General features: G+C 45.1%; 1 protein-coding gene across 1 annotated transcript; it reads right to left on the bottom strand.

Annotated features, from left to right (window-relative positions):
- Positions 1-137: 137 nt before the first annotated feature.
- On the bottom strand, positions 138-12,287 carry LOC142557588 (uncharacterized). Its single transcript, XM_075669545.1, has 3 exons — positions 11,849-12,287; positions 2,398-2,833; positions 138-668 (listed from the first exon to the last, which is right to left on the bottom strand). The coding sequence occupies exons 2-3, from the start codon at positions 2,770-2,772 to the stop codon at positions 354-356; spliced, it is 690 nt and encodes a 229-aa protein (XP_075525660.1). The 5' UTR covers positions 2,773-2,833; positions 11,849-12,287; the 3' UTR covers positions 138-353.
- Between the last annotated feature and the right edge of the window lie 10,559 nt (positions 12,288-22,846).

The following is a 22,846-nucleotide window of genomic DNA, read 5'->3' as shown; positions in this document are numbered from 1 at the left end:
AAATTTCCAAGTCACGGAGTTGTAAGCCTGATGATTCAGTTTACCAAACTTTTGTCATTTTCTACGCCTTCCGTAAATAAATATTAGGGCCTGAAAATGGAAATACGCTGAATTCAGTTGATAGACTATATATATATATATATATATATATATATATATATATATATATATATGGTATGCAACAGATGTAATCAAGTTTGGTGCAGCGGATGCCGAACAAGAACGATTACTTCGTTCACATGCATTTAGATAAAAGACCCTGACGTGAAGACTCCTTCTTTTAAAACTATGGATACTGTTTGCCTCGTTTTACAATCGAATCATGACTGTGAGGAGGACAACGCGGAGAGACTTTAGGAGGAACACAGGGGTCGTTGACTCGTTATGGCCATGAAGCGGCCCGAGTACGAAGGGTGCAACGGTCCCGAGGAACTGTTCAGGTAGTCGAGGAAGGACTCGAATCCGTCGTCCGCGGGGGCGGACGAATATCGATGGCCTCCGTGACACGCGGTCGGTTCCTGATAAGGCTGCTTGGCGGGTCGGTTCGACGATGCCAGAGGTGCATCACCGTCGAACATTCGACAGGAGACGGCGTGTCGGACTTTGGGCTCGGCGTCCTGCTGCCCCTCGGGACTGGGAAGCCGCTGGTGGAATGAGAACGGCCACGTCTGGAAGTGGTTCAGAAGGACGTGGTCACTGATAAACGTAAACAAAAAGAAATGCAGCAAAACGAAGGTGTTAATACGGACTAGCCAGGTGAGGTATCCACTTCATTTATTTTCCTTAAGGTCGAGGCTCTTCCACTGTTCTCCAATTAGCCATGCGCTGCGTCAGTCCGTCGCATGAACGCAAATTTCCTAATCTCATACCACGCCCACCTAGTCCTCTGTCGTTCTCGACTATAAGTGTTCCTTCCCTTGACAACCGTCGAGTAACTTTAATGGATCACCGGTTGTCTACATTATGCCCTAGATGATCTATCCAACTTTATTTCTGCATCTTAATCCTAACTAGAATATCGGATATCACCGTTTGCCCTCTAATCCATACCGATCTTTTTCTGTCTATTAACGTCACGCCTACAATCTTTCGTTACATTGCTCGTTGCGTGGTTCTTAGGGGGATTGATGTTAATCGTATTTTGTTAACTTTGAACTTGCAGCCACGTAGGCTAGTGCTTGTAGAGCGCACTGAACGCATAATCTTAGTTTCAATGATATTGGTTCGCTCCCGGTCATGACGAATGCCTGCCGTATGTGCTCTAATATTATTTGTCTGAAAAGTTCGTTCTCGTGTTTCGGGTATTCTGTGACTTATTGCCTAGGTATAGTTACGTACTCCAGCAGGCTTTCAACCACTTTGTCTTAGCTTTCTTGCTCCTTCTCTCAATTCTGTTTTATATGTATCTTCTCCATGGTAGCAGTGCAGTTTCGTTGTTCGCTGAAAGGTGAGATAGTTGAAACGTCCGTGGCCTTATCATTAAATTGTTTTCCTTCCCTTGAAATGCAGCACATTACTTCTTCTTCTTTTCTTCTTCTTCATCTTCTTCTTCTTCTACTACTACTACTGCCATTAAGTACTAATTACTGCTTCCACAACAACAACAACAACAACAACAACAACAACAACAACAACAACAACAACAACAACAACAACAACAACAACAACAACTACTACTACTACTACTACTACTACTACTACTACTACTACTACTACTGCTACTGCTACTGCTACTGCTACTACTACTACTACTACTACTACTACTACTACTACTACTACTACTTAGAATATAAAATTGAGAAGAGCACCGAGCTGGGAGAGTTCACATTGGTTCATTTCGAAAAAGACGCGTATAACGAGGGGGAAGGTGAATAAAGAAGACAGGACACACTGAAGATGTAAGACATGACGACATGACGCGTGCGTCTCGTTTGTTTTGTCATGGATACGTTACTGGGAATAATTTCAGGAAGAAAGTACCTCGGACATTACATTTCTCTATGCTCCACAGCAAAAGATGCACGCTGTACTCTAGATGACACGTGCTTCGCGCTCTGCCATCATTCTTCACACAGCCGTCTTCTTTCTGCGCACTTTTCTTCCCGGTACGAATTGTGAGTACAATGGTCATATTATCGCGGCCTCTGATACCCCACTTTTTTAGGGTAGTAGCGCAGATCAGAAAAAGCAAAAAGGAAGGTGGAAGGGGTAATGAAAGGGAACGGAGAACACAGTTGCGCTCACTCTGTTCTCCGTTCCCTTTCATTACCCTTTCCACCTTCCTTCTTGCTCTTTCTGAGCTGCGCTACAAGCCTAAAAAAATTCACGGCGTACCAACTCGCCCAAGCAGCCACGCTTTTGACTGATCGCCCTCTGTACGCATCCAGGCGAACCCACCAGCGTCAGCGGGTGCAGGCACCGCGGCGACCCGCAGGCGGCCTCTTCGGCGGCGGCCGAACCGGGCGACGACGCCTCGTCGTCGTCCAGCAGCACCCGGCGCAGGTGCGCGATGTAGCCGGCCGCCAGCCTCAGCGTGTCCAGCTTGGAGAGCTTGGTGTCCTCGGGCACCCAGGGCAGCGACGTCTTGAGCCGCGAGAACGCGCGGCTCAGAACGCGCATCCGGGCCCTCTCGCGGGCGTTGGCCGCGTTGCGCTGCAAGGGCCGCGGCTTGAGCCTCGAGGGGGCGTCGTCGCCGTCGGCGGCGTTCGACACCGCGGCGCGACGCCGCGCCACGGCGGGAGCCTCGTGGGGATGACGGCGTCTCCGCGCCATGGCTCGGACGGGGTGGGGGCGCTGCGGTTTCGCCCGCCGCAGACGGGATTGGCGGGAGACCCTGCGCACGAGACAGGTCGGGGCGTCAGCGACGTTCATTGAACAACAACAACAACAACAACAACAACAACAACAACGACGACGACGACGACGACGACGACGACGACGACGACGACGACGACGACTACGACGACGACGACGACGACATGTATTGCGTACTGGGTGTCCGGAATGGCAACCGTGATTTCGTGAAAATTTTCATCATATCTAAATTAAACTGGAAAGAAAAAAGGAAGACAATTTCTTTTATTGAAGAAAAATGTGAAGGTAGGCCTCTTTAGGGTCGCCTATACAAGAGTCCCAAAAGAGTCAGGAAAAAGAAAAGAAAAAGAAGGAAGAAAAAAAAGGAAGAAAGAGAAAGTTACGCTTGTCATCGTTGTTGGTGTCGTTGTTGCTGAAGATAACAGACACGAAATCTCACTGCAACGCAAGTCGCAAACGTGTGAATAGTGTTACCGCAGGCGTGAGCCCCGCAAGAGCTGTCTAGCTATTTGGTAGTGGCCGCCCATCACCGTGGGCCAATGCCGCACAACTCTCAGCAAATGTCTTCCCCCGTTTGTCTTCAGTTATTGAACAACAAACAAATCTCACCAAGTATAAGTGACAACCAATGTTGTGCATAATGAGTGGAATGCGTAACACTGAACTGGCGTTCGAACAAATAACTGGCACTCAGGGGAAATGTTTTTCGTTCTAGTTTTAGCTTCGTCCCGTTAAAAAAGTTCCGTTCCGGTTCTGCTTCAGCACGAAAAAAAAAAAAAGATTCATAACGGTTCTTTATCCTATGGTGTACTCGCCGAAATGCGAGACCGCTGTTCCGATAAAACAAACATAAACGGACGATAAAACTTCGGTAACAAAGCATTAAACCCGAAGAAAACAAAACGATAAGCTCTTCAGCGCGCAAACCCTGGGTTAATCTAGGTTTCGCTACGATGCCGACCTGCTAGTGTACCGGACGGCAGGCTCAGACTAGTGGAGTGCTCGACCTGCTATCGCTCGCACTATCCCTGCCTGATGTACGCACAACTGCGGAGCCCTGAAATAGGCGCTAATGCTGATGTTGTCTGACGTCGGTTGTTTCGGACTGCCGACTTTCCCCTTGAACCGAAAACCGATCAAAAATATTTCAGTTTCACTCTGACACAAAAATAATAAATAACGTTTCGGTTACGTTTTCGTTCTGGCCAAAAATGATTTTTTTTTTCGTTTTTCTTTTCCTTCCGTTCAGACACATTGCTCATGGGGCAGTCCATGTTACCGTTGTCCACCAAGAAGTCACACGACCACGGTCCAAGCAATTTGCTCAAAGATAGAGAACGTTCGCAATAGAGATAGAGAACGTGCTGTTAATCATATCGTGAGCGTTATATACATTACAAAGATACGCTCTGTTGAAGCCCCTGAGTTGTCGCTTTAACAGCTAAGGAGTGTCCATGGTTGCGGGTGATCAATCCGATCGTGTATTGCCGCTTTGTTAAGAATGTTCCAGTGTACTCATTCCTGTTATCGTGAAGCAACAACCATCAGTACATCAGCTAGCTAACCGCCAATCTTAACTAGCCAGTTAGCCCCCAAGGCATAATTCACCTTAGAAGGGATTCTGAAGCTGATAGCCATTCCGAGATGCCATCGAGTTCCCAAATTGTGTGACAAAATGCATTGACGTTTCAGTTCAAGTTGTTCCGGCTGCTTATGGAGGGCTCTTTTTTTTGCCTTCAAAAGTGGAGCAGGAGTTCTGCAGGAACGAGCCCCGAGTGATTTAGAGCATGGAGCCTGCTCACCCACACCCGGGAGGCGCCAACGTCGAGCGGTGAGACGCGCAGAGTTTACATGCTTTTCTGAAATTCGGCGATTAGCGCCGTGAGCGCTCTTGAGCAGCACTGCTGGACACAGAATTAAAGGTGAGAATGTCACTTTTATACAACCAAATGTGTAGATTAATATAAAGGCCCTCTTCACCGACAATAAATAGATGGGGCAAATAAATAGCACTTTGGACACTACGTCATTTATCGCTTTACAGCGCCGTCTTTAAAGGGGTTACCTTGTGCTACTTGGGCGTCGGATTTTATAAATATATGTGGCTCTGTTGCGGGGGCTTTCATAAATGTACTTATAAGTTGTAAGCACCAGTCTGATGGCAGAAAGAAGTGATGGTAGCGTCTAGTTTTGAAAATGCTATTGAAAGCCATATTCTTTGTTTGTCCTGTTATTCATCTCTGCACATACGCAACTTTATTGTTTGTTAGTTACTTTGATACTTTGTTTGGTACTTTGTTAGTTTGTCTTCCGCTTTCGCGAATTTTAGTGCTTAAACAATGTTGCATTTACTGATGTATTCTTTTGATGTTGCTGAATATGTTTCCATTGTGGCCACCTGTATTTTAACCCCCATACGATAATGCCGTGCAGGCGATGTAGGCATACCGAATAAATAAATAAATGTTATAAATATATGGGGCTCTGCTTGTGCAAATTAGGCCCTATTTACATATTTGTTATTATACACAATTCGCCCCGCTTCGCCTTGACACCGTACGGAACATTTTAACAGCGAAGGTATTAGCTTCCAGTTGTTCGTGATTTTTCGTCGGCTCGTGCTCGGATGGATGGATGTTATGAGCGTCCCCTTTGGTGCGGGGCGGTGGGTTGCGCAACCAACCGCTTGCTATTATACCCGCTAATGTCCTGCCCAGGTTAAAAAAGAAAGAAAAAAAACCCAGGATGAATTCCCATAACCAAATTTCCTTACACCTTATTGCGAACTTAGTTGTTGTACGTCTCCGTTTTTTGTCGTTTCCCTACATTTCTTCCACCAATTTTCCAATCGCCTCTTACTAGTCTCTATTGCGGACATGTTTACTTTCTCCTTGCTCTCGCTGAACCCAAGGGCTTCAAGGAGGCCAGTGGTGTCTTAATCGACCGCTGGGCAGATATCTTCACATTCTAATAAAACATGCTCCATCGTTTCCCTAGCTTTACAGCAGCAAGCACATGCTTCTTCGTCCTTCTTATATCTCACTTTATAGGTGCGTGTTCTAAGGCATCCTGATCTCGCTTCGAAAAGCATTGAGCTTCCCTTTGATTTATCATAAATTGTTTCTTTCCAGCTTTTGTTTTTCCTCTTAGAGTTACTGACGGTAGGTTTCTTTTCCTTTGAGTTTCCGCGTAACAACATTGTTTTCTCGTATATTTGAGTTACAATCTTAGTTATCACGTCTGCAGATTGTGTGTCAGTCGTACTTTACGAATTTTCTGACGAATCCGGTCCAGCGAAGCTGTTGAAAACCATCACTACAACTGCTGAGGGGGATATGCAATGCTTTATTGCTTTATATCGAGTAATGATAGTAATGGTTATTTAGAGTAATGGTTGTTATAGGAGTAATGGTAGCTTTGGCAGCACGCCGCGACTGGTCGTATTGCCGTTTCTTTTCCTCATGCCACTCCTCGTATTCACGCTGCTCCTCAGGAGTAATAACTGTGCGGCTGCCTAACTGTGCGTTGCAACAACAATGAAATCAGTTGCTAGACTTCTTCTTTTATATATGAAAGGTTAATGACGTCACTCCCCACTTCTCAAGCTGCCGTCGCCGCGGAAACTTACGCTACATCAATCTTTAGCGGGAAACGTATGCAGGTGGCGCTACGTGCTTCGCATTGTTATCAGGAGCGCCTTATCATCGATAATGTGGTTTGCATGCTTGTTTTGTGCATGTTTTTTACTGAAACGAATGTTGTGCTGTATGTTGTATGTGTTGTAGCCAAGCAAGTAAGTACTTCTCGTTTCAAAAGTTGATGTTTTTTTTTTAAATCGCTGAAGGTTTTTTTCCCCGCGAGGACATGCAGCGAGCGAAATGTTCCGACCAACTAGAGGCTAACAGCTTCGCTGTAAGAAGTGAACTGAAGTTCTTCATGGGGCGTGCGCGTTTCATTTCTGTCGGCGCGGTCGGCGAGCCGCTGCCATGGGATTCGTTGTGTTGCTTTTCGTTTATATCGTTGCGTGCGGAAAGAAAAGCAAGGAGGCAAATGCATGTATGGCTCCGAAAACCGTGGACAACGCTCCTTGGGATCCTGTTTTTTCTCTAACTTTGCTCGCTTTTTATGCTATAGCGTTCATGTCTTCACCAGCGTCTGATTTGTGCGCGGATTTATTTTTCGCGAAATAACCAATAAAACCGTCGTTAACAAGTCCTAGCTGCATCTTAACACGATATCTAACTTGTGTAGCTCATGGTTAATGAAAGTAAATATTTACAAATGTTAAGCGCTACATGTGTGCCGTGTTTTTCGCCAGCAAGCTTTTTACCACTTAAACAACGTTCCTTTAGAAACAGTTCACTGTTACAAGTCATTAGGTGTCCATATAACCACAAACCTGTCATGGTGAATGCACACCGAAAACGTTATTACCAACATTAACCTTATGCTAGGCTACTTGCGCCGTAACTTCTCTAGCTAACTATATAACCTAAATACACCTATTCTAGAAAAGTCTAATACTTCCTAAATTAGAATATGCTACTTATGTATGAGATCCCGGCCAGGATAACCTGAGAACGGGCTTAGAACTTGTCTATAGTAACTCAGTCCTACTTGTCTTTCGTAATTATAATATAACTGCGAGAATTTCTTCCATAAGATCTAATCTTAGCCTTCCTTTGCTGTCTTTTGGACGTAGGATTGGACGTCTAGCACTCTTTCATAGGCTTTATCATCATCCTGCACTGCAAACGCAATTCCTTGAAAGACCCCATTATCTATCACAGGTCATAAAGCTGGGGATTTTCATTTTTCCGAGTCTTTTTCCCCTCTCATATCCGTAGATTGGAACCACTTTTCCACTGATACTGTAAATATTACTGATAACCGCCGTTTCTGTGAAACTTCAGCTAACATTGGGGCACAACCAGGAATCTCTTCTTTTTTTGTGACACAGCAGATAACATTGTGTAGAAAGAACCTTTTCGTAATCTAGCATTGTGTTTTGTTCATATTAATCACTGCGTTTTGCTTATTTGCGATGCACCATATTTTCTTTCGTACCACTGCCCTCTATATTGCCTCTGACCCTGAGGGTATGATGAATGAGTGACTGAATGAAATACAGCTCTCAACTTGCAATACCCTTGAGTTCATTAGGAATGCGTATGTTAGGAACCTTGCAGTAAAAAAGTCACCGTTGCAGTAAAAAGAGTCACCGTTCCACGTGCTGCCTATAGAGAAGATTAAAGCGAAAAACCAAGTCATTTGCGGATCAAATGCGCAGTTACTCGATTGATACTGAAAGACAATGTTTTAATACGATAGGGCTTATGCACGGAGCATGTCTTCGTTGTGCGCTAAACATTACTTCAATCAAGGTACGCCTGGTGGCGTCACGGTTAAATACATGGAGATGCCGGTAAAAAATAGATAATAAAAAAAAACGAGATACGCCACGCAAAAGAGTGTTTCAATGCAGCTACCGCCTGCCACGTACGTTACTCTCATGCTAGCCATCGTAGAAATTCCTGTATTGCGTCGTAGACAACACGGATACGGCGTCGACTTAACACTACGTCCGTGGTAGCCCACCTGCTCTTTGCGCTTGCAGTATCTTGTGCTCGTATGACTCGCGTGGCAGCCCTGTCATCGGGTGACGTCAAGCAGTAGGTGGCAGGGAGATTCAAGCAACTCATCTGTGGTCGCTGCGATCCACCTTTAGCATGTTTGTTGATGTTCTCATGTTGAATGCACCCGCTTCGCATTTAATAAACCCTGACGGATTTGCGCAGCTTTCTTGCGAGAATGAATTAGCACCTGACACAGCTTGAGAAGACTGAAGGTCACGTGGCAAATGCTCGACGAGACCTCGCAACATTCGTTTTTGACAACAGCCCTTCGAGGAAGGCAGCAAGAACACGTTCCACGCCGATTTGCGTGAGGCTCTGGTGGCTTGAAAATATTTTATGGGTAAACATAAAATACCCGAGCTGCAACAATCCCTACGAAGATATTACGACCATAGCGTGCCCCCCCGTCTCAGTCTACACTGCGAAAAAAAAAAAAAAAACCTGCCTCCGGCCTATGTATGGAGAAACGTTAGGGATAATCAGATAATACTTGGCGACCCCTGCATTTGTGTTTTTCGTGGATGAAACGTCAAACGTGAAGGAGGACATTGTCGCTCAGCTTTTTGCCCAAAAGAAGCTTGCAGCAGTCGAGCAGACAAGGCCTTTCCTAGTGGGCTCGAAGCCTTCGGAGCGAACAAATTGGGAGTCTGTACCCGGGAGGCTTTGTTCCCTACAGAAGTCGAAGAGGCTAAGCTTGTACTGCTCTACGCAGACTCCGCTTCCTACACGCACAAGGCCTGCCGAAGACCAGACGGTGCATGTCAATTGCTCAGCCGCACGCGGTCCACCGCGTTTGCGAGGAACTGAGGAAGCACTTCGAGGGCGTTAACGTACTGAAAGCACTTCGTGCGTGAACGTGTTCCTGAAGGCATCCTCTCGCGCGCGCTCGTTCGAGGAGGAGGTGTCGGACGTACTCTTTCGGCAGAGCACATCGTGACGCGTAGGGAGAACGTAACTAGAAGCTATTCAGTATTAGTACACTGCTACTTTACTGACGTGAATGCAGCGGCCAACGGGTAACGAGAGGGCTTCAGTTGGGAAGCCTCAAGCCGCCCTTCTACGAGGCTGTGTCCTCCAAGGTGGCCTGGCATACTACTGCACCAACTTCGCGTTCCTCGCAAACACTGTAGCGAAAGTAGATCTAAACTTGGGGCGAAACTCTGACTAGGAACATCGCGCGAATTCTGGATGCACAACAACGAACCGTCGCCGTTCCTTAAGGACCAGTAGCCGAAAACGTACGTGCGAAGTGACAACCGGTTTTGGAGAACAGCGAGAGATTTTCTGTCGTAAAAAATGAATATATATATATATATATATATATATATATATATATATATATATATATATATATATATATATATATGTATATATATATATATATATATATATATATATATATATATATATATATATATATATATATATATATATATATATATATATATATATATATATACATATATATATATATATACATATATATATATATATATATATATATATATATATATATATATATATATATATATTCTGCTATCGTTCCCACGGTCTTCACAGTGATTAGTATAATATGTTTCGCGGGCTTTCCATACAGATTTCTGCAGATTTGCAAGTCGCATCCTCGTTTATAGAAGTGTACTCAAATCCAAGTCTATTTTCAACAGAATGTTTGAGCATCCGACATGTCTGTGTTAGGCGATCGCCCCAGCGTTGATGACCCAATGGCGAAACTTACCTGTTAAGCTGCATTCCTTTACGCCTCAGCGTGCAGACGAGCGACATGCCCTAAAATACGCGTCTTTATTAAAAAAATCTCTTCGCCTACAAAGCACATCGTGAAAAAAAGAAGAAAAAGGCATATCTCCAAGTGCGTGAAAGTATATTCGGAAGAGATGGTGCGTCTTGCCTTTACAATTCGGATAATCATTTTTCTTTTTATGCGAGAAAATTGTCAGAGTTGTACCAGAGAATCCTCATGTATACGAACATGTTAATTTCCCAATAAACCATCGTCTCTCTTGCGCTTGTTGTCTGTGTCTGCTTTTGCTGTGTCGTAATTTATTTTCATCTGGTAGACATGAAATATCGTTTCTTTCAATCAGCATTTCCAAAGATTTGAAGCATTATTTTTTACGTCTGTTCCACTAATCCGACCTCCCGAGCTAGCGACAGTAGCCATTGAACATTAACGTAAGCGGTGCGCTTGTTGAGTCAGGCCTATTGGCTGTCGCTAGTCAAGGAATATTATAAGACAATTAAATGGCTGCGTTGAGCTGTTGGCACCTCTGGATCATGACAGATCGTCAGCTGTTTCCTTTCCTGTCGTATTTTTCTGTCGTAGATTTTTGTTAAAATTCATGGTGCCTATATTTATGAAGTTCGACGTCTAAAACGCTGCTTTGCCTGTCTATTTTCGGGGCCTAAAAACGCACTGTGTTGATGCCTAACAATCCGGCCTCAACTAATAGCACAACCCACCACACGGCGATGGGAGGCAGCCCTGCCTAGCCTACGACTCGACGGTCGAGCTCGTCGACCGAGTGAGAAGTGCAGATAAGACCGCTGGACTGCTGGACTGAGGGAGCGACTCACTGCAGGGTGGAGGAGCTAAGTTTGTTATCTAATAATAATAATAAAGTAAGAATTTTTACGCTCTCTTTCTCCACAATCACCTGCAGCCCTTGCATTATAATGACTGAGTATTGAGATAGGCGCTGTCTATAATTTGCAGCAAAATGAGCTATCGTTCCATCTTGCATGTTTTTAATAAAAACGCCCTTCCTACTCAATGCAGTTCTAATTTAACTTGAACATCAATTAATAGTGCCGCACAATTTGGGAACGCATGTATCTCGAAGCAGTTCCATCTGAGTGGATATGCCTTGCAATTCCTCCAGCTGAATTACATACATTGTGAGAGTTTTTGTTAATTACTCCATTATGCTTGCCGTTTTCCTGCGCAAGCAATGTCAACCTCTAGAATTGTCAATGTCAACCAATAGAATTGTGCTATATCTGCCTAGACTAGTTGTGTAAGATTATAAACCTATATATGGCATGGTTATCTCATATGATTGTGCAGGACAACTGCACGTAGCTATTACAAAACACAATATGTTTTTCCATAGCATAGCTTTGCCAGGTTTCAGAAGAGGCCATAGAACATGATGCTGTTCTTATCCGTCAAGGCCACCGCGATCTCCATCGACCGTTCGATGACTTGCAGACTCAAATGCTCACAAAAAGAGAGCGAATACGAAGGCCATACAGAACGCTGTGCCACTCTACCTTTCCTCCTGTATCTAAATAAAAGCATCTGTAAGCTTAGGAACAAAAAAAAGAAGAAAGGATGTCACAAAGAAATTTCACAAAGAGAAAGACTGTCAGCCTCTTACCTTTGGTTCAATTAACTCTCCTTTCGGGCGCTTTTCATCGGCTCGTCGGCTTCGTTTCGCAATAACACACAGTGAATGGACGTTGGAAAAGCACAGTCAGAGGATCTTGGCGCCTAAGAAATCACACCCCAGTCCCACTTAGTCCGGGCCTATGGTCTGCACCCATGATTAACGTAGGCGGCTAAGCGGAAAGGACAGAAAAGAAACAGCGAGCCGCGTGCTTTCAGCGAAGATGTCTTATCGAGCGACCAATTGAGCGGCCGACTTGAAGAGCCGCGGTACGGACCGTCTTTCAAAGAACCTTCTGTTTCACGCAGGCTCCGAGGCTCGCCCGAAGCGCCTCTGTAGTGCTGTCAGACATTTTCACTTTCATTTATTTTTCTTGCGCAGTATGCTCTTTTTGTAATCCACTTTCTTCGCTACCGTGGCTCTGCATCCACTATCTCCTCCCCTTCACACTCGGTGTGGTCGCGTCGAAGGCAACGACGAGCAGACGAAAAGTTAGCAGCGAACAGACGATAATAATAAAAAAAAATGAGAGGAACCGAAAACGAAATAACATGGCGCGGAGTAACTCTACCAGCAGGGGAGGGGTTGCGTCTTTAGTTGGCGTGTGTGTGTTTGTGTGTTCGTGTGTGCGTGTGATTCTGAGCACTGTGGGGAGAGAAGGAAATACGAGAAGGGAGGTCTTGGGAACGCGCCCACGGCAGCGGAGAACCTTCAGCAGCCGTTTCGAAAAGCGGGGCCGGATTCGAACCCCAAGTCGCGGGGGCGTGTCAGCGGGGAAGACCCTCCTCTTTATCAAAACCCCCACCCAGTCTCCGCCTCGCCTCTTCTTCGGTCCCGTGCTTACTGAAGACTTCGGAAGAGCGTTTTCGATGGCTCCCCAGACATTCCTGGCATTTCACTCGTGACATTGCAGCGCTTAGTGATCATGACGGCGATTACCGGCGAGGTCGCTTCCGTTTGCTGCGTGCTGATTTGCGTTTGTCGCAGTCAATATACAGCACTTCCTTTTACAACGCTCAGCTTGCAGCAGTTCGTCGTTCTGTGCTACTGAGCATGCTTCAGCAGCTTCGTCTTCTAGAATCTTTGCACCTAGACTTATTATTCCCATAAGGTCGAGCTTCAAGTCAATAAGAGATCCACAAAGCTGTTCTAGAAGTCTTTTCAACTACGGGATTCGGCTCTATCGTCTGTAGTGTTCCTCCTAGGTCTGTGTTTGATGTGGAATCCCTTCCTTGACTATCTTTTCCAAAACTGATGAATAAAATTAGAAGCTGGAAAAATCGAAACATATGCACTTTATTGATCATGACTTCGTCTGGCCACCATGTACCAAAGTTAAGGGCATGTCGGGGATTAAAGATGAGAGAGGGCGAAACGGAATAAAATAAAGGTATCCAGAAAAAATAAGGCCACATAACACGATTCCACGCGCGAACAGTCAATCTGTCACAAAGTCCTTATGTTGTGAGGAAGCGGAGCAGCACATTTGAAGCCTTCTGTGTTTAGGACGGTCTGCACCACGCAGAGTCACAAGATAATTTCTTGCTGCCAAGGGCGATAGTCCACACGTACAAAACACAGCAAGCGAGGAAGCACAACATAGTGTGGGAGAAAATAATACACGCACAAAAAAAATCACACTGCGAGAAGATACAAGATACACGGAATAAATGCGCATAGTTACACTGCCTCTTTATAGAGAGTCCGTTATAACAGCCTACGCCCTGTCGCGCGAACGTAATGAACGACGCGGGTTGACGTAACGTACGACGTCGCGACATTTGATACTCCTGCGGTGCGAGGTACAGCCGACACGTGGTAAGTTTGTGGATGCGCCGCAGAGGGAAGGCGAAGGCACGGACAGTTTCAAAGTTTAGCCGTCGGAGAAGGAAAAACAAAACTTGCGCTATCGTATATTTCTTTCCCACAGTCAGCCGGGAAGCAGTGAGCTATACTGCCATGCGCTCGACAGCTGAACCACAGCACAGTGTGCAGGCATACGCGAGTTACGAGAGGGATTAGAAACATCATGCCGAGAGTCGCGGATTAAGTTTTGTCCTCTCACGGTTTTCCTCTGTACCCGCAAACGCTCAAGTATACGGAGGACCGGAAACACCGGAAACTCGCGTGTCAGTGTCCTCTCCTCCTTGCATTACCTGATACATCCCCTAGTTTTTTCTTCTCTACTGCCTCGTAGGACACCGCCGATAAGAACAAATTATGGCGTACAAAGAACTGAATTTCAGTTGATATATTTTCTCATCAACATCAACATCTGCATCAACAAACACACTGACAACCTTACTTAAGCGAGTACTCCTTTCAAGTAATTGGGTACTTTGGGTACTTTTTTTTAAAGTCGCAGAACATTCAATACACTCGGGTTTGGTCAGTATACCTTGTACAGTATATACCAACTGGACGACCACCACTGTCGTTCAATGGTGCTTTCAATGAGTATAATGCTTTCATTTGAATGTCCGCCTGTCGAATTAGTCACTACATGCTTAGAAGTATTCAAGCTATTAGACTGGGAAGAATCGGCAATGAGGATCAACGGCGAATATCTCAGCAACCTTCGGTTTGCAGATGTCCTTTTTTGTTCAGCAACACCGGAGATGAAATGCAACAAATTATTGAGGACCATAACCGAGAAAGTGCAAAGTGGGGTCGAAGATTAATAAGCAGAAGACAAAGGTAATGTTCAATAGCCTGTCAAGGAAACAAGAATTCATCATCGCCAGTCAGCATCTAGAATCTGTGTGCATAGAATAAAATAACGATGGGTTGTAATGCATACGGCAGGCATTACCAAATCCTGACTGGGAACTTACCACTGTAGTTGAAAAAAAAAAGTGTAAAATAATTGCATTCTACCGGTGCTAACATATGGGGCAGTAACTTGGAGGTTAACGAAAGAAGCTTGAGGACAATTAAGGACCGCGCAAAGAGCGATGGAACGAAAAACGTCAGGCGTAACGCTAAGAGACAGGAAGAGAGCCGTGCGGGATGATAGAGGAAATTGGGATAGCCGATATTCGAGTTGAAACTAATAGCAAAAAATGGAGCTGGGCAGGTATATAATGCGTAGGATAGATAACCGGTGGACTATTAGGGTTACATAATTGGTGCCAAAGGAAAGGAAGCGCAGTCGAGAACGGCAAAAAATGAGGTAAGGTGGCGAAGTTAGGAAATTTGCAGGCGCAACTTCGAATCAGCTAGCACGAGAGATGGCTAATTGGAGACCGTTGGGAGAGGCCCCGTGGACATCAAAATATGTTAATGCTGACGACGACGATGAGGATGCATTCCGCAGCGCAACCAATAAAAACGGAAAAGAAACTACGTGTGCGCACACGCATACGTAAACGCACACAAATACGCACGCAGTAATGCACAAACGCACAACGCTTGTATATACCCACAGCAGGCACACACGAACGCATACGTACCTACGAAAGAAACACAGACACAAAGAAAAACGTGAGACTGAGGGATATGGCATGGAATAACCGTCGACACGGGAGCGTGTCGAGTTAAGCCACCACCGCCTCGCTCAAGCGTGTCGTTATGGAAACCAGCCCACGCGAAGTGGACAGGTTTGGATTCACTTTCCAAGCCGGTCTCGAGATAAGGAACCCACAGCGACAGGATGACGTTTCGAGCCGATGGTTTCCTCTCTCTCTCCCACGCGTTCTAACTCATGAAAAGCTACGAGGGGGAGTCAGTGACGAGGACGATACGCGTTTTGCTTTGCGCGTCACCGCAGATCATTGACGATGACATTGCGTTCGTCCCGACTGGGTATTAAGTTTCAGCATGGCTTCTGGGATACGAAGCACAGAGCACGGCCCTACGCTGCATGTAACTGAAGGTCTCGGAGGCAATGCTTACCCGGCGACTTGTGGCAGGCGTGTAGATATATTGAGCCTGGATGTTAGGGGACCAGCCGCTTGGCGCAATGCGCCAGTTTCAACATTAACGACCCGGTTTCGAAGATGAAGTGAACTGAAATGAAAATAAAGTAAATAACTGCAGAAAGCCTCATAATGCTTGAAACTACGCTAGAGAGCTACAATAAGTTGTTTTGGAATGTTAAAACATTATTTTAAATTTGTATCTTCGATCATTTGGCAAAGAAAATTTGATTACTACTGAAGCAAATGAAGGATGAATCTCCCATTCTTGAATTTCGCACAGGAACCTCATCGCTTGTGCATAACGGTGACGCCAAAGATTTCAACGTCATTGGGCCCGCAATTCTGAAGCAAGGAAAGTTCTCAAACGTTCTCAGGTGGTGGCTCTGGTTGCTTAATAGAACGCAACGTAGTCATTCATTTACTGATAAACAGTTAACTATAGACCTCAGTAAACGATGCCAAATCGATGACGTCATGGATGACGCGTTGGTGCCACCAGTCTCTTTGCTTTTGCCGTACCTTTCTCGTTTACTAAGACTAATCTCACGGTAAGTTATTTATTTATTTATTTATTTACTTATTCTTTTGGACTATACATAGAATTGCCTGCACATCAGGAGAAAAGGAGGTTAATGAACTCCTGGCAGAGTTCTGCGCCCGATTGACGGATGGGTGGCACCACTTCCGGCTGTACGCAAAGCAGAATAATTAAGCGTGCACCATGCACACACAACAAAATGCATCCGCACAACAAAACATAAATAAATAGTAAAGTTATAGGAAATGAATTCAGATCATTACCGGTGCTTTCATTCGAAGTAACGGTGAAGGCTATCACAGTATACAGGAAATTAGACAAGAAAGTAAAAACAACAAGAAACGGCGCCACTGTATATATACAATAATATAGAGCAAAACCTTTCAACTTTTATAATATCAATCACTTGACACGCGAGTGAGGTCAGACAATAATTATGCAAAAAAGGTGAGGCGTGCAGACAGGACACAAGAGTAGAGAAGTGGACAACACGAACGCCGACTATCAACTGAAGGGAGCACTGAGGCGAAAAAAGAAAGAAGACACAAAACTTATCTGCGCAAGAGTTGCGCAGATGAGTATTGTGTCTTCTTTCTTTTTTCACCTCAGTGCTCCCTTCGGTTAATAGTCGGCGTTCGTGTTGTACATTTCTCTACTCTTGTGTCCTGTCTGCTCGCCTCACCTCATTTTTTGCATAATGAATCCTTACCAACTAGCTCAGCTTTCTGTCGTTCTAAGCCAGATAATAATGTTTGATATCTGCATGGCATTCAGCTAGTCGGGCCCATCACGCCAGAAATTTCAATTTAATCCAAGGCTAAATGTCTGTTTAGTTTATTGTAACTTTTTTTTAGTACTCTGTTCTTCTGCCCACCTTCTTCGCATTTCTTTCTCTTCGTCCCATTCCATGCAGAGTAGAACGTAGGCGAATTTACGCCGGCTAAGCACTCTACATTTAAACGAAGAATTTGTTTTCTCTTTTTTGGCACCGCAGCTTATGAATACATCTTAACTTGATGTCCCCACTTAGCGTTCCTTTAAGACGACAGAATGCATAAGCAAAACAGTCTTAGGCATACACATTCTTGATTCTAACTGCATTATTAATCGTAACAATTGCCAGGACGGTCTTTTTCTTATTGCGGAAGCGTAATATTCTAAAAAAAAAAAAGAAACAGGGTATCCATCTTTGGAGGGCCTTTGACGAAACAGGGGCAGAAGAAGAGGCGTAAGTTTGGAAAAAAAAAACGGAATCACTGCGTTTTGGAACCAAACACTGGTCATAAAATAAACCGCATGAGAAGGATAGGAAAAGATAAAAGATAAAGGAGAAACGAATGGCGAAGAGAAAGCATCGAAACGGAAGCGAGGGGCGGCTTTGCTTTGCGCGTCAGCGGGACTCATCGACGCTGACACACAAGCGCGCCAGTCCGAGTATCGGGTTTCCCCCGCGACGCATCGTCGCCCAGACGTCGGCTGGGCGGAACGGCCGGGGGTTCAGACCCCTGCACGACGCAGTCCGAGGCGACCGCGCGCCTCCCCTGTTGTTCCTCGAAGCACTTCTTCGCTGCTAGACTTTTGCGGTCGTACAAGGACGGTCTGTCTCGTGCGCAAGATCGCACGGATGGCCCCCACGTGGACCTTCCTTGAGTTAAGCTACACAATTAAGAAAGATCAGGGGACCTACCCTACATTTTGAATAGTGTATCCACATATCGATACCACCAAGTAAGTGGAACATATTGGCAAAAAAATGTTCATCTTACTACGCGGAATATATTGTGGTATAAAAGTCACAAACAGGCATAAGGTGCCTCAGAAAGGCTGGCCTAAACATATCGATAAGTGGGCTTATCTTTGTTAAACGCGATCTTGTCATCCTCGGCAGGTTACTTTTAAGGGGTTAGTAGGGTGACGTCACGTGCGGTCTTCCTTTACAGCGAGCCACCACCGACAACGACCGGTAGTGACGTCACCCTACTAACCCGGTAAACTTACCTGTCGAAGATGACAAGGCCGCCTATGGCAAAGATAGGCCGACCTATCAAAGCGTACAGACCAGCTTTTCCCAGGCACCTTATCCATGGTTCTGGCTTTGTTACGACAGTGTTCTACTCCGTCTGCTGGCCCCCTTCTTGATACGTGGAATATATGTAGAACGAACGTTTTCGAGCGTCGGTCGGCGCGGGTGCGACACGTTGGTGCGACGCAGCACGCAAGTAAACTTCTGCTGTGCAGGAGAAACATCGCCCTCGCAGCTACCAGGCGTCTCACAACGCTGGCGTGATCGAGTGCCAACAGGTGCCGTTGGGGACGTCACGGTGGAGGAAAGGAACTAGGAAGCTTTCCAGCAAGTACGCGACCGGTATGGCGATCAACATGGCAATAAAGAATGTCAAGCGGAAAGTCACAGAGACTGAGATAATCTCATAGGTGGTGGCAATGGAAAAGAAACCTGCCATGAACAATTATTTAAGAAGAAAACCGAAATCAGGAGAGAAACAATTTATGATAACTCAGAGGGAAGCTCATTGCTTTTCGAAGCGAGATCAGGATGTCTTAAAACACGCACTTATAAAGCAAGATATAAGAAGGAAGAAGAATCATGTACTTGCTGAGGTAAAGCTAGGGAAACGATGGAACACGTTTTATTGGAATGTGAAGATATCTGCCCAATGGTCGATTTACTCATCTCTGGCCTCCTTGCAGCGCTTGGGTTCACCGAGAGCAGGGCGAAAGTAAACACGTCCGCAGTAGAATAGTAAGCGGCGATGGGAATATTGGGGGAAGAAAAGCAGGGAAACTACAAACAACTGAGGCGTGCAAAAACAAAGTTCACAGTAGGGGGTTCAGAAAGTTTGGCTATGGAAATTCATCGTGCCTTCTTTTTCTTTCTTTTTCTTCTTTAACCTAGGTAGGACATTACGTAATATAATGACGAGAGCCTGTGGCGCAACCCACCGCCCCGTTCCAAAGGGGACGCTCATGGCATCCATCCATCCATCCTCGTTGGCGCGCGAGATGAGCCCGACGGGAATTAAACTGTCGGGGTTAGTCGGCGCCTATAGTGAAACATTAGATAACGTTAGCTCGACGTTTACTGCGCCCGTTCCGTTCGGAACAGCGCATGCGCGCAGCTGCTCAGCAGCAACGCTGGCGTAGAGTGTGCATAGCGCTCGTGCGCAGCAACGGGAGGCAGAACACTGGCCTGGCTCCACCATGCCATACCATTTGAGCGGGGCGTTGATGGTGTTATTCACTTCACTTCATCGTTGTCGCAGCCGAACTCCGTGGAGCCGGCGAGCTTAGTAAAAGGTGTCTTGTACACGATCACAATACGAACCTAATATGGCGGTTTCCTACGCAGAGTTTCCGACAAAAGTCACTGGAGGGAACTCTGGCGCTAGAGTCTATGGAGGCTGCTGCAAGCACGGTGATTCCGTCAGTGTGGGAATGACGGTTAGCACATAGCGCATGTATTCTTTACCTAAACTTCGTCCTTCTGGCTTCAAACAACTCCGTGGCTTTGCAAATTGTTCATTTTTCAGCGAAATATTGCGGTGTAAATGCAGCGATATGCAGTGATTATAAATTTTCTAGGTGCCTAATTACCTTGTTGCCTCTAGAAAAATAAGAGCGCCTCGAAAGTTATGCCGACAAAGGCTGATAAAGCGCAGTAAATAAAACCGCCGGAACGTCTGAAGCTCCTGTAGGCACGAAGTTCAGATGAATCGATGTACTAACCATCACGTTAGCTTAACGATTGTAGCGCCACTTCTAATTTTAGTAGAAAACCCTGTAACTGTAACAGGCGCACATTAGCAAAGCCACAACGAAAAATTAACACGATCGCGAATGGTCCCGTTTGCTTGCACATGAAAAAAATATTGATTGATGAAAAGCAAACGCAGAAGTTCCACATATGCGGGTATCCGTTCACCAAAAATTCGCCGATGACGACAATTCATGTAGAGCGTGTGGGGGCGTTCATCCGCAGATATAGATGATGACGTAGTTGCCCTGCCTATAGACTTGGGTTTTTGAGGATAATAGAGGAAAGGTGAATGAATCTGACGACGGAGAAAGATAGTGGGCAGCTGGAGTATTTGTGGTATAAAGGCAGAGAGCAGGCAGAACAAGAAGTACAGTACTCATGGGCGATGAAATTCTTTTAAGATTTGGTGGCCGAGAATGAACGCAGCAGAAAGGTACGAATAAAGATTATCATGACACAGGCCCTATATCCTGCTTCAAAGAAAATTCTCATGAAAGCCATCCATCCAATATCGTACAATTTGCTTGAAGTTGACGTTTGCTTTCTTTATATATATATTTTCCTGTGCTATTTTATGATAAAACCTCCAAACTTGCTCTCCACGTTCGTTGCCTATAGCCGTTTGTACGTTTACAGACAGTAATCACCGTTAGTTTTAATGTAGGGCTCCCCGTAACGTATGTTTTTTTTTTCCTTTCCCGTTGCGTGCGCCATTATATGATGAAACGTCCAAACTGACTTTCTGCGTCCATTAACTGCTTATTCGTTCAATCGCGGGCCGGTTTTTCCGCTTACAAGAATTTCCGTGACGTCAGCCAAATACGGAGAAAAGGAAAATCGATTGCTTCACACGATAACACCTGAATTACGACGTTCGCGGGAGATGTCGCTCAATCGTCGTTTCTCGCTTAGACTTCCATTACAATCTGGCAGAAGAGTTTTGCGTTCCCAGCGTTCCCGAACGTACGCACGCAACTCTACAAATAGCGTTCGCTGCATAGAGCTTGGTGCTGTTGCGGCACGCGAGCGCACACCCAAAGTACACATGTATCGCAATGGACGTTGGGCGGGAAGAAGCTTCACTGTCTCTGCCTAGTTCCGTGCAGTGTTCTGAAAGCTATACGAGGTTTCTCTTTTTTTAGCTGCACCCAATTTTTAAGGATTACCTGTGGCAAATAGCACAATTCTAAACCTTGATGCGAATTACTCGATGAGGCGGCCATCACTTCTACGAGAAATCAGAATGCTTAATTGAATAATTAACATAATCACGCTAATTAACCTTTTGTTTATTTACTTTACGGCACATATTTCAATATACGAATTTGCAGCTAGTGTGCATGCAAGGCATATCGACTTGGAACGACTACACCATGCAGTTTCGGGATATTAATTTTCAACCTATTAACTTTCAAGTTCAATTTCCAACTTCAGTTAACTTCCTTTTTCTTCAAAAAAGGAAGTGGAACAACAGTTCATATTTACCGCAAGTTTGACGGCGCCCATCTCGAAGCCAGTGTCATCCTTCCAACTGAATGCTTCCAATTCGATATGCCTTGCATACTCACTAGCTACAATTCGTAGAGTGAAACATGTGCCGTAACGTAATTAATTTACAATGAAGTTGTATAATTAGGTTAATTATTCAAAATGCATTAGGATTTCTCGTAGAACTAATGACCGCCTCGTCGAGTAATTTAGATCAAGGGTTAAAAGAGTGCCATCTGCCACAGGCAACTAAAGAATGAAGGACGCTTAAGGCTTCGCCTTTAAGAGTGGAACGCCAATAACATTCAAAGATCCCTGACTGCTTATCACGTTTCCCGGCAAGTGCAGCTTATGTAGCCATAATGCTTATGCTTGTGTAACCATAAAACGAACGTGAGCTTTCTGGTAGAAACGCGGCCTCTTGCGTGGGTCGAAACCGGAGGTAGTGCCCAGCCGCGCCAAGAAAACTGCATCATTTTCAGGTTTGTGTTATTGTTTGGCACTTTTAATATTTAAGTCTGAGAAGATTTAACATAAAAGGCATGCGCTGTCGGTGTTTTGTTTCGTGACATTCGACTGTAGGCTGTCATTCTCAACCTTCCGAGGAATGACTTTGTCAAGAATGTAAGAGATGGTATGATCAACTTTAACGACAGAATGGTGTGGCAATGTAACCAGCATATAACGCACGCCATATAGTAACGCGTGGCATATACATATGCCTAAATATATAGGGCAGTTTGCGCTAACGGACAACGCCGCCGACGTCGACACCGACACCGAATTTTCTGAGACGCGGGGCCCTTAACGCTGTCGCTTTAGAAAGTTGGTGCAGCTAATAAAGCAAAAAAAAAAAAAGAAAGAAAACAAACACACACACTCTATAGAGTTCAGCCAATCAGTGTTTCCGTTCTGTAATGCTTGAGTGTGCTTCACTGTAATGCTTCCTGAAGTTCACAAGCAAGTTTCGGTGTCACTCATATTTGATGGGAGTTGTGCGCCCTTCGCCCGATATGATGAAGCGACACCAACCAACCAAACCGCGAATACGGGGCTGATTCCTGTGATTGTATTTGTATGCTTTTGACTCGTGCTATAGTGTAAGTAGTGTTTGCTATTTTCATCTAGCTTTTTCTTTTTCCTTTCTTCTCAGAACAGAGTTTAGGGAATTGGGAATAGCCCATACTGAAGAGGCTTATATATATCTTCTCATTTTCGTTCACTTGATATAAAAAAAGAAATGCATGGCGGAAGAAAATTTTCATTGT

Source organism: Dermacentor variabilis, chromosome 9, assembly GCF_050947875.1.
Source record: "Dermacentor variabilis isolate Ectoservices chromosome 9, ASM5094787v1, whole genome shotgun sequence".
Classification (NCBI taxonomy): Eukaryota; Metazoa; Arthropoda; class Arachnida; order Ixodida; family Ixodidae; genus Dermacentor; species Dermacentor variabilis.
The sequence above is the reverse complement of the archived record's forward strand: the minus strand, read 5'-3'. Positions and strand labels throughout refer to the sequence as shown.

Bases quoted from the DNA above. Each gene is read 5' to 3' on its own strand.
- LOC142557588 (XM_075669545.1), bottom strand. From the start codon at position 2,772: ATGGCGCGGAGACGCCGTCATCCCCACGAGGCTCCCGCCGTGGCGCGG. The intron at 669-2,397 runs GTGGGTTCGCCT...AACCACTTCCAG, and splicing joins GCCTGCACCCGCTGACGCTG to ACGTGGCCGTTCTCATTCCA.